The following is a 12,696-nucleotide window of genomic DNA, read 5'->3' on the forward strand; positions in this document are numbered from 1 at the left end:
TCCTGGCATGACCCCACAAGGATGATGCCCCTCTCAGTTTGCTCTGGCCTGGCATGCTGGGGGAATTTGGAGCAGGCTGGCTTGGTCTCAGGCCAGCCTGTGCTATCTTGTGGAGGTGGCATGGCTCTGAAGGTTCCGGGATTCTTCTGACGCCCCAATCCCTTCACCCACTTGCATCTGGGCTGCAGTCCCACAAGTGTTGACAGCAGGTATGGAAGCCTGTGCTGAGCCCCGCCCACTGAATCTGGTTCCTGCTCCAAGAACCAGAATTCCTTCTTGCGCCATGGCCTGTGGCGGTGAGGCTGGCAACACAGAATGCTGGCACTGAGTTCTGAGGTGGAAATCAAATAACTATCTGAGTTAGAAAAACAGAGCCAACACGGGAGTCTTTGTGGAGAGAAAAGCCCTAAGCAGGCCAGAAACACTAAAGCAGCCAGGTTGGCAGCTGTGCCCTACCCTGTCATGGGGACAAAGCAGCTAAAGACAAAGGCAGGGCCTTGCCAGTCACTGCCAGAGCAGGACTCACTTCCTGGGCCCTCACAGACCAGGAATATGACCCAGGCAAGGGACCCTTTCCAGGAAGCCCCTGAGGGTGTAAGGTGGGGGCACTGAGTCCCACAAGCTTATACATGGGGTGTGTCTTATAACCGCAGGAACAAAAAGGTGTTGTAGTCCTTATGCAGGTGTCTCTGCCCACTGTCCCCACACTTCTCAATGCACACAGACCTCACCCCAATGCCTGGTACATGGAATCCCCATTGTGGGGCTAATTACTTCTGTTCCTGGCTAGTCGAGAACCTCCCAGGAAGTGCAGTGGCTGCACATTGTAGAGGACTCAATAGAGAGCTATAAGGGCACTGAAGACTTCCAGTTGCTGGCTGGAGACAGTGAAAACTGGACCCCAACTCCCAGAACCATGCCAGACCCATAGCAAGCACTCAGCAAGCCTCAGACTCTGAGCCTAGCGTCTCCAGACATTTGCTTCATGATTCACTGTGAATTCAGAGCACTGTGAAGTCAGAGATGAACAGGCAGTCTTCATGTTGGAGGAGCTCAGAGTCCAGGGCATTTGCTATGTGTTTGTTAAACAATCTACAAGTGCAAAGGGCTGCATATTTTATAATTCCATTTTTACAGAATGTCCAGAATAGGCAAATTCATAGAGAAAAGAAAGTAGATCTGTGGAGGCCAGGAGCTGGGGGGGCAGGTGTTATGATTTGCATGTGAGGTGTGTCCCAAAAGCTCACATGTGAGAAATTGCAAGAAGGTTCAGAGGAGAAATTATTAGCTTGTGAGAGTCTTAACCCAATAAGCAAATTGATCCCCTGACCGGGATTAACTGAGTGGTAACTGAAGGCTGGTGGGGTATGGCTGGAGGAGGTGGGCACTGGGGGCGTGGCTTTGGGGTATATATTTTGTATCTGGCAAGTGGAGTCTCTCTCTGCTCTCTGATCATTATGGGAGCTGCTTCCCTCTGCCACACTCTTCTACCATGATGTTCCACCTCACCTTGAGCCCCTAGGAATGGAGCCTTCCTTCCGTGCGGTAAGACCTCTGAAAGTGTGAACCCTCAAATAAATTCTTCCTCCTCTATAGTTGTTCTGGTTGGGTGTTTCAGTCACAGCAGCGAAATAGCAGCAGAGGTCTTGAGAAGAGACTGCTAATGGAACAAGGCAGTGCTCTGCCAAAGAGATGGATAAATTAAATGTGATGAATTAAATATGATAAATTAAATATGAATGTGATGAGTGCTGAAGAAACACACACAAAAAAAGAGACCAATTGATGGTGGAAAGGATGGCAGGTCAGAAAAGCATCTTACTCATCCATTCGCAATAATGACTGAGAAATCTGAGAAGTAATGGTTAAGAATGGGTACATGACCTCCTTGCTCCTGGGTCAAGGACTATACTGGGCCCTAGAGTGGAATCCTCTGGTCATTGCTGTCAGTTGTTTCCCCCTTCCTTGCCCAAAGGTATTTTGAAGGTAATTCTTCATTCTGTGGAAGTTACCATATGACAGAAGAGAAAATCTGCCTTCAGTGAGGAGATGAGAACATAAACATGGATCTCAGGGTCCTGTGATGAACCGGGCTTTGTGAAGCAATCAGGGACACGGACTCAGGAAGTTTGAGCAGATGGGTCAGAGCCCCAAGTCTTTCCTCCCTTCCATAAATCAGCCACATAGCAAGGGGTCACCTACCCAAGGACACCTGGGACCTGTGAACTTGGGCATCTATTATAAACCAGCGTTGACCTCTCCCCCAGTATTAGTCGTATCAATGTCTCACCACTATCATCATGAATGTAAAATGTGAGCATCAAATTATATTATCAGCTCTCTTGCTAAAATCATCCTTTTAAAAAACTAGATCTGAATAAAATTTTATTTCCCAAAGGAAGTAATTGAATGACTCTACTTTTAGATTTTATCTGGACTTTGGAGTCTGACTGACCTGGGTTCAAATCCCACTTCCACCGTTTGCCAATATCAGTCTTGGGTCAATTACTTCATCTCTTACAGCCTTCACTGCCTCATCTGTATCATGGGGCTGATAATTTTCACCTTTAGGGTTGTGATGAAGGTTAAACGACATAGTGTGAAGTGATTCAATGGTAACTGGTACTTAAAAGGTGATGGATACATATTATAAGTGACCTACAATTCGGGACCTATATTTGAACTGCGAAATGTCATTTTTACTGAAAGTCTAAATTGTTTCTTAAAACAGCTGTGAAGCCCAAATAAAAGAATGCAAATTGAAGTGCTTTCAAAAATGGTAAACAGGAGCTTTGGGATCATGATGTCAGATATGAGGACAGTCAAGGCTGCAAAGTGGCAGGTGGAGAGAGCCACAGAGTAGGAAAAAAAGTTGCAGCATGACAAAACGGTGACATTAACCTTCACATCTGAATTTTTAAAAATCAGTAAAGTTATTTTATTAGTATTTTGAGCTAGTTCCAGAATCAATTGTGATTCATTTAACACTGGCCACTGATTTTCTCCATACTGGACATATACATTTTTTAAATCAATTTATGATTATTTTGTCTGTTTCTAAACAGACTTTCACACTCACAAACTTTTGTAAAAGTAAGAAAGTAGGAATATGCCCATAAATGGAAAATGGTTTTTATTCATAGCCCCATTGCACTTGATTAATATATCTTTCCTGATGTTCACTTTTTATGGTGGGTTTGGAGAATGACATTCCTTGACTCCCTCCTCCACTGTAAAGTGTGGATGGGAAATGTTAATTGTGAAAAATGTCATGCAAATAGAAAGTAAATGATAAACATAAAGTTATGAGCAATTAAATGAAAAAGCAATTTATGGATTAAAAAAAAAATTCTTGTCCAGCATCTTGCATCAAGGTTTCTGGAGCTTAGGAGAAATAGTGCAGAAATTGATTTGTTATGCCTGTCATGGGCACGAGATGAGATGATGGTGCTTGTCCAGGCCTAGATAAATGACAAAAGGATGACTGTGGTAAAAATGATTTCTGAATCCCATTCATTCTCATACCCACATGACCCAGAATGGTATATTTCCTGGAGTAGATGGGAAATATTAATTGAAGAATGTAACATATTTTCCAAAGATGACTACAGTAGTTCCCATCTCATATTTTTACAACATGTCCTGGCTGCTCCCCCAACAAAAGGTAGAATGCAACTCCGTCCCATTGACCCTGGGCTGAGTCCGTTGGAGGGAACCAATCGGATATGGTGAACATGATGCTGCAAAGTATCCCAAGAGAGGTAGGAAGGGGAAAAACAGCTTCCACCTGCTCTCTTGGCACATTGGCTCCTGGAAGCCAGCTATGCTGTGAGACCCACGTTGCATGCAGAGGTCAAGTGAAGGATGAAGATTCAGCAATTCTAGCTGAACCCCAACTCCAGTCATCTGAGACATGTGAGTGAGTGATAGTTCCAGGCCCTACCATTTAGGCTTCCCAATTGTCCCAGTCTTCCCAGGTGGGGCCCCAGGCATTATAAAGCAGAGACAAGCTGCCTCCAAGGTGCCCTGACTTCCTGTGAGCATAATAAAATCACACAAATGTGTAACACTTCCAGATTTGGAGGTGCTTTAGTTATATAGTAATGGTTAATCAGACAAAAAAAAAAAAATCCCAAACTCCCAAGGGTGGGTGGAGGTGATGGGTCCACTTTCTCCTTCTTCATGGATGTGGGACTCTGCACAGGCCACAGAAACGCTCAATATGTTCACTTCTTTATCTGGAACAGCTTCCTGTTATGGTGTAAGATGAAGTCAGAAAGCAAACAGAAACAGAGCTCTTCCAAAACAACTCATGAAGAGCATGTCCTGGGGACTGGCTGCTCCCGAAACCCTCCTGGAGAGCAGCAGGCAGGTCCACATGTTCCTGGGAAACAGTGACTAACCCCCGCCTCCAGTCCAACTCTGTGGGTCTAGGTGGGGCTTTCACACCAGGTGAAAACCCAAACTCCCCAAAGTTCCCACAGGCAGACAGACACAGGACATGCTCAGCCCACACTGACCTCACTTCTTTTGTATAATGACAGCCAAATTGTGGGAATGCTCTTGTCCTGGTAATAGACAGCAAGAAGAACCTATAAGCCTTCCAGAGGACATGCTTTGTGCCCTGCAGCAGGAAGCCCAGAGCATGACCCTCATCCCAGCTTTCCATGAACCCTCTACAAGGAGGGCTTTGGGGCTTGGACTTGACTTTGCTGAAGAAAAAAAAACCCGTTCTGTATTCAATGGTACTATTTCCCAACAACACTCCAATTAATTTTTATAGTATTGGGAGATAAAATCTTTTCATATTTAAATTAAAAGGTGTTTTATTTGTTTTCAAACAGGGTTTCAAATGTTGTCCAGGCTGGCCCAGAATTTGTGGACCCAAGCCATCCTCCTGCGTCAGCCCTTTGAGTAGCTGGTATTATAGACTGGTGCCACCATGCTGGGAAAATAAAGTTTCATCCAGAGTGATCAAGGTACACATCTGCCACCTGTTAACAGTACTCCCCTCTCCCCTGGTACCTTCTCACTTCCAGCCCAGAAAGTTGGTCAAGCTACTTGTTACCTGTAAAATTAAGATAAACCCTGCCTCATAGGTCAGAGAAGTCACAGCATAATGAAACACTCTGCCAAGTAACAAGTCGGTTTCATTCACTCAATCCAAACATATTTAATAAGGTTTTCACTAATTGCCAGACATGAGCCCAGATCCTGAGAAAATGCTGATGACAATGGAGGAACAAGGGTGCTCCCGGGGCACTATGCAAAGCTCCCAAATCAGACAAAGGAGGCTGGGAGGCACTCTGCGTTCTTGGAGGAAATAATGTTTATATTGAGACCTGAGATACTAGCAGGACTTGAGGGGACACGGTGGATCACAGAGTGCAGGGAAGGTGACTGGGGTAGAGAGAAGAGCTGGAGGGAAGGCCGGGAGAGAGTTATTTATTTACTTTAGAGGAAACTGTTACCTGAAGCAAGGAATGTAAGGCAGAAAGTGGAGGGTGAGGAGTTGGTGGGTAAGTGACAAGGAGGTGGCCGGGGCCTTTGAGCTTCAGTATTTGAAAGAGCACTTAGCAGGTGATGAGGAGACTGGATCAGAGAGCAAGAGGGAAGGCCAGAAGGCCAGGAGGCAGCCCTGCCAAAACCCAGGCAGGTCAGTGACTCTCCCATGAAGGCTGCTAACACTCTGACATCCCACCCACCCCTGCGGGGGTTCAGAACACAGGAGCACACCCGTGCGTCTCTGATGCATGGAGATTCGCTTTCTGGAGGATTCTTTTACAGCAAGGCCAGCTTCTAAGGAGTCCAGAAATGCAGCAGAAAGCCATGTGGATGAAATCTGGGGCAGAAGAGGCAGAAGGACCCATCCCTAAAGTCTGGCCTGGAAGGGCCAAGGAAGTGACACAGTGATACCCACCCCTCAGCGGCACTGCAGTGAATGTGGCCTCCACTCTCCTTCTCAATGAGGGAGGGCCCAGCGAGGGAAGCCTGGCCATTTTCTGGGCCCTGGGGAACATCCCGAGCAGGAAATTCTTCTCTGAGATGAAAGCTGAATGTCAAGAGGGAAGAGAAGAGTAAAGTTTCAGAGCCGGGCCCCAAAATGTTTCAACCAATTTTCTCACTTTAATTCTCACCACACCCCAAAGAAAACAAGCCTGACTCACCAGCCACATCAATCCTGGGAGGAGGGGAAGCCTGGCCAGCCTCTCAGGGCTCCAACTTCTGGCACTCCTCGGGGCTCATGTGCTGGGGTCTCTCTGGCATTCACAGAGGAAGAGTGGCCCTTATCCATGCCCACCCCCACTGTCCATGGCTTCAGCCACCTCCCTCTCCCTCCCCCAAGCTTTCAGCCTCCAAACTATAGTCAAGTGGGGTCAGGAAGAGCAGCTGAATTATGATCAGGGATGAGGAGGACATTTTTGAAGCCATTCCAGTGGCCACAGGACTGGGAGCGTCTGCAGCTGGTTCAACAGATGGGGAAGCAGGAAAGGGTCATGGAACATGAACGAGACTCAGGGTTGACATTCCAAGCCCACCACGTGGGAGCTGAGAACCTGGGACAAATTACTTGAGCTTCTGTTAAGCTGCAGTTGACTTGACTCTAAAATGGGAATTATAACGTCTTGTTCGGAGGTTACTAGAAAGCACCTAGGCCAACATCTGAAACAGAACGAGAGCTTAGAAAATATGACCCCTAACAGCGGGAACTGCCTGCCCAACTTTTAATGTTCATCCTGCATGATCTTCTATAAATTCCCCCTCAACTTGGGTCAGCACATCCAGGTATTGAGCTCGCCAGGGGGAATGATAGTGCTGAACATTCAAGGCACCCCTCTAAAAATAAAATACAAGAGTATTTGCACACCATCTTCTATCTTATGTAGCTTTGAAGTAGCTAAAGCAGGGAGCCACGGGGACCCAAGCAAGGCTGGAGCTGCCCCATCTGGAGCATCCACCATTCTCCAATGTGACCTTGGGTGAGTCATTGGGACTCATCTGTAAACCGGGGGTATACAGAGCACCTCCACTGTGTTTAGAGCATGTGAAAAGTGCTTAGAATGGTGCCCGGCACAGAGATAACATCCCATGAATGGTCATCACCACCACCAGTCAAGCTCAGCTCCACTTGCTGGGCTGCACTCCCTTGACAAATGGCAACACTGAAAACCTCACCCCAAATAAAGATTCTGTGACCTAAAACAAGGAGTCCACACTAAGTTGCAGAGGAGTGCAGAGCTGGGATACCTTCAGGCATAGCCCATGTGGCAAGGTGATTGTATGGATGAGCCTTGCAAATGATAAAATGTACTGCAAGTATTAGTGTGATGGTTTTTGGTTTTCCTACACTTCCCAGTCTCTAAACAATATTGCAAGTGTAATTCTAGTTCCTGTTTATTTGACAATGTACCATGAACTAGTAGGTGCTGTGCCCAATGCTTCTCACAGGTCACCTAATGTTCCCAACAGCCTCATACAGTTAGAACTATTTTCATCCCCATTTTAAAAATGAGGGTTAATGACACCCCAAGATCACTCAAGGTCTCAGGTGGGATTCAAACTCCAGTCTGTTGGCTCCCAATTCTATGTTCTTAACTACTACATTATATTTTGAGTTGAATATGAATGTTCTAAGGTGAACAAGATGCCACTGACCATAATCCAATTTCCCGTCAAGTGACCACAATCCTACTCTTAAATTCTGGAAGTTCTCCCTCTGTCTCTTAAACAGGTATGTGGCATCTGAGCATCAAAGGCATATTATTGCTTTGCTATGTGAGATCTCCTAAAAAATCATCTTCTTTCCCTTGTTCCCAGTTAACCACGCCAAGCTGACTTTGTCAACCTCGGGAGGATCCAGAACCCAGTTGACCCTGCTCAGATTTAAAATTATAGCTCCTGAGTCGAAGGTTTTCAACCTAGCAAAAAGAACATTTTATTTTCTGGCTAGGACATCAAAACAAATTATAATATCCTCCTACTCCAAAACAAAACAAAACAAAAAAAATCTGTCATCTTACAGAAATCAAAAACGTACTTTGTTAAGGAAAAAAAAAAAGACAAAAGACAACATGCAATAGTAGCTTATTCTGCTTTAATATCCCAAAATATCTGTGCAAATGGGACTATGCTGCAAAACAAGTCAGAAATCTACAGACAAGTACGTCTCACTCGGAGGGAAACTGATTGGAGAGAAGGCACCAGAAATTGCGTTTTGTTAGATTACATGTAAACAGTAAACTGGGGGAAGGATTCACCAAGGAGAATGGAACTTCTGCTATCATTTCATGGGCATATCCTAAGGCTGAAAGCTGGCCTTGATCACTGACACTCAGCCTCCACCTTGTACCGTCATGTAAACAGTACCTGATGCTAAGGATACAAATACCCACACAGCAGCAGTTGCAGAGGGGCGTGAAAAGGGACTGACATAAGCCTGTGGGTCCTCTTCCCTCTCCCACATGGCTCCCGAGGGCATCTCAATTGGCAGTGCCTTGCAAAGCACCGTTTATCAACAACCATGAAGTGGAGAAATCAAATCCTAAAAAGCCTGGGTGGGTACACTTTGCTTCATTCAGTCCGTGCTCTTCAATCAGATGACGTGAATAGGTCCTGGGGTGGAGGGACGTACCGCATCTGGTGGGTCTTCTTAGGTGATGACGGTGGGTGCAGTGCGTCCTGTTCTCTCCTGGAGCTGGGACACTTTCAGAGCAATAGAAATAAGGGGGGCCAACATGACCTGTGGGAGACACAAAGAGAAAAGCAGTTCCCATCACTTCAACACAGATCCAGAACTCCAGCCCTTGGCTTTGCCCCTGAACTCCACAGGTCTGCCTGACTACTACCAGCCTTCCAGGCTCCTCAAGCTCTGTGAGTTTAAAAACAAATGCATGTTCTCTTCCCTCAAACTTAGCTCCAGCATAAAGCAAACTAAGTTGTTCCTGACACCTCCTCCACATTACCCATGTCTAATCTTCCAGCAAGCAGAAGTGATTTTCACCTTTCAAATACCTCTTGATGGCACCCATTTCTCTCCATTCACTGCCAACTCTTGCTAAAACAATGTTCTTATGTACTTTTGTATCCTTTGCTTTATTTCTCACACTGCACCCAAAGATCTTTCAAAATGCAAATTCCCCTCACTGAAAGGGGAAAAATTCTGCTGCTTAAATAAATATTGTTGATATTTAAAATATGAGAACTACTTATTGAGTTGAACTACCATTTTACAGACAAGGAAAAGGATCCACAAAGGCGAAGTGATTTGGCCAAATGGTGGGAGTACATTTACTACTGTTTTCTCATCTAAGTCTCCACCAACTCCAGATGAGAGGAAATAACATCTCCACCTGTTGGGACCATACTTGGGGCTTGGACAGTTCCAACACAGTGCTGAGGTTGTGGCACAGCAGCTGCAGAGTGAGGGCAGGCATCTATCTTCCCAGCAGGATCTCCCTAGCCATCCCACCTCCTGTAGACTTTGGTTCAAAAGAAACCTGACTTTCATTCATTCTTTCTGTCTGCCAAAAACCAGGCTTTTATCTTGATGATACAAAGAGAAATAAACACAGCTTCCTTTCTCCTTTCCTCTTGCTCTATTATCCTAAGTGTGAATGATGCAGACTTGGGTTAAGTTTTAGGGACACCGGCCACACAACAGGGATTTGGCAGACATGGAAGTTGAGGCCTGGCTACTGGAGAACATGTAGAAGTTCTCCCCTTTAGTAATAAAAGCTACTGTAAACATTTAAATGAAGTCTCTCATCAAATCCATAGACACAGAAAGGAGAGTGATGGCTGCCAGGGGCTGAGGAGAGGGGAAGTGGGAAGTTACTGTACAAGGGGATCAAGTTTCAGTTTTGCAAAATGAAAATGTTTTGAAGATCTGCTGCACAATAAGGCAAATACATATAACATTACTAGACTGTGTACTTAAAAATGGTTAAGATGGCAAATTTTATGTTATGTTTTCTTAGCAATTTCAAAAAACACTTTAAGCTCAAAAATATAAAAAGAACAATTGTAATAGCTCAAAAAGGAGTCCTAGGTTTCTGCTAGAGTTTATGCATTTTGCACTCATTATCTCCCTCAATCCCTATGACTCTACAAAGTTATTATCCTACTATTTTTGTAGACAAGAAAACCAAGACTCACAAAAATGGAATGCCTCATCTAGGGACATACAGCCACTAAGGGGCAGGACTAGAATTTAAAAACAAGACCTAACTCCAAAACCTATGCTCGAACCAGCACGCCAGGAGTTTCCAAATGAGTTTTATAGAATTTGAAATCAGTTAAAGAAGAAAAAGGCTCTGTGGAAAAATAACTGTGAAAAATACTATTTATTTTATTCAAAATTTTTTATAAAAACAAAAAAGATATAAAACATGCTATTTTTATACATATATCATAGTGAACTTATTACTACAGTCAAGCTAATTGATAAATCACTCCTTTGCATAGTTTCCTTCTCTGATGTGGTGGTGGCAGTGAGGCACTAAAGGTCTTCTTTCTTAGTAAATTTCTTTTTCTTTCTTTTTTTGGCATAGTTCTGAGGATTGAACATGGGGTCTTGTTCGTGAGAGGCAAATGCTGTACCATTGAGCTACATCCTCGGTCTTTTAAAAATTTTGTTTTTGGAGACAGGGTCTAAGTTGCCCAAGCTGCCCCAGAACATGTGATCCTCCTGTCTCAGTCTCCCAAGTCACTGGGAATATAGGCATGCACCACTGCGCCAGGTACTCTTAGTAAGTTTCAAAGTACTACATTGCTGTACCATGTTATATATTAGATCTAGGGAACTACTACATCCATCATAACTGAAATTCTTTATTTTTTAACCAACATCTCACCCATTTTCTCCAGCCCCTGGTAATTACCTCTTATTTTGTTTCTATGAGTTCAACTTTTTATTTTTTAAGATTCCACACATACATGAGATGATACAGAATTTTTCTTTCTGTGTCTGGCTTATTTCACTTAACATGTTTTCCACATTCACTCATGTGGACACAAATGGCAGGACTTCCTTATCTTTTCAGAGGTATCTATATATCTAGATATGTACTCGTCTTTATCCATTCAACACTTGATGGACACTTAGGTTGGTCCCATATCTTGGCTACTGTGAATAGTGCTGCAATACATGGGCATGTAGATATCTCTTCAGGGCAAGGACTTCAGTTCTTTTGGATATACACCCAGAAGAGGGATTGCTGGACCATACAATAGTTCTATTTTAAACTTATTTGGAAATCTCCATACTGTTTCCCAAAATGGATATACCAATATATTCCCATCAACACTGTATGAGTGTGCTCCCTTTTCTCCACATCTTAACTAATACCTATCTTTTGGCTTTTTGACCACAGCCATCCTGACAGGTAAGGGGTTATATCTCATTGTAGTGTTGATTTTCACTTCCCTTATGATTAGTGATATTCAGCACCGTTCATATACCTGTTGGCCATTTGTATGTCTTCTTAGAAAAAAAAATAGGTAATAGGCAATAGAAAAATGAATATTCAGCAAATGCCATTTAAATGGTGTGAATCACCATCTAAGGCTGACACCACACTTCCTAAACATTTTGTCGCTATGAATTCTGGTTGGGGAGCATCTATCAAGAGGTGTGCTGTGAGGAACACACTTAGGGAAACCCTCCCTCCTCTGTATGTCACTCTCCCCATGGGTCCTCCATTTTGGTGGCTATTCTGTCTCAACCTTGGTTCCCATGGTCCCTTCTCACTCTGACATACTCCTGGAGACATTGAGGATATGGCCAGGAACCCAACCCACTAGGCTGCAAGGCAGAGTTTTCCATAAAGACAAAACAACTTCTGCCTGTTCCCCATCAAATCTAGAACCATGTATGTTCTGCCAGAGTGGATGATCCACCAAGGAAAGTGACATATGATCAGTGATAGCAGAACATCATATGAGGTGCTGATACAAAGATTAGTTATCCTGAATCTGCCACTTATTAGGTATGCAAACCTATTAACTGGTGTTTTACCTTTCTGGGCCTCAGTTTCGTTATCTGTGGTAGGGACAATAATAGAGTCTATCTCATTTGAGAATTGAATGAGTATATTTATATAATGGCTTAGAGCAGAGTTTGGCAAATAGCAAATGCTCAGATAATTGCTTATTATTATTATTATGCTTGTAATTATCTATTATTACTGTGATAAAAGACATGGAGGAAGTTATGCACAGCTGGGGCCCTGGTGTATCATTGAGAAGTGGGGGCACAGGCTCAGTGTGGAACCACTATCATCCCCTTCAACAGAAAGAACCAATTAGGGCACCAGGCTTAGGCATTACCTGGGGGTCCTGATTGATTTTGGCGACATCTTTCTCATAGCTGTCAATGTACAGTCGAATGGTGGCCCCTGCACTCCCAGTGCCACTTAGTCGGAAGATGATGCGAGAACCATCTGCAAAAAGGAGCCGCAAGCCCTGGAGAAGATAAGCAGAGACTGTTTGCCCACATGCTGGAAGGGAAGCTAAGTACTGACAAACTATGAGGGGTCCATTTGAAGACCTACTCACTCCTTCTTGATCAATCAGAGGATTGGGTCCTTGATACATGGCAGCCATTGGGCCTCATGGGTCTGCCTTCTCACAGCATCCAGGTGATGGGGCTTAGCTAATGTGGAAGAAGTGTTTCCGGGGTAGGGGGAAGACCTGAGC

General features: G+C 44.3%; 1 protein-coding gene across 2 annotated transcripts in view; it reads right to left on the bottom strand.

The window, feature by feature from the left end:
• Positions 1-8,076: 8,076 nt before the first annotated feature.
• The window catches only part of PGM1 (phosphoglucomutase 1), a 67,925-nt gene continuing 63,305 nt past the window's right edge, over positions 8,077-12,696 (bottom strand). For both annotated transcript variants that reach the window (XM_081306165.1, XM_081306164.1), the window contains exons 10-11: positions 12,328-12,462; positions 8,077-8,740 (exon numbers count right to left, since the gene is read on the bottom strand). In XM_081306165.1, the coding sequence (XP_081162291.1) occupies positions 8,651-8,740; positions 12,328-12,462 (225 nt within the window). In that variant the 3' untranslated portion in view covers positions 8,077-8,650. The remainder of the gene's footprint in view (positions 8,741-12,327; positions 12,463-12,696) is intronic.

The sequence above is a fragment of the Spermophilus citellus genome (genome assembly GCF_964194105.1).
Source record: "Spermophilus citellus genome assembly, chromosome: 9".
NCBI lineage: Eukaryota > Metazoa > Chordata > Mammalia > Rodentia > Sciuridae > Spermophilus > Spermophilus citellus.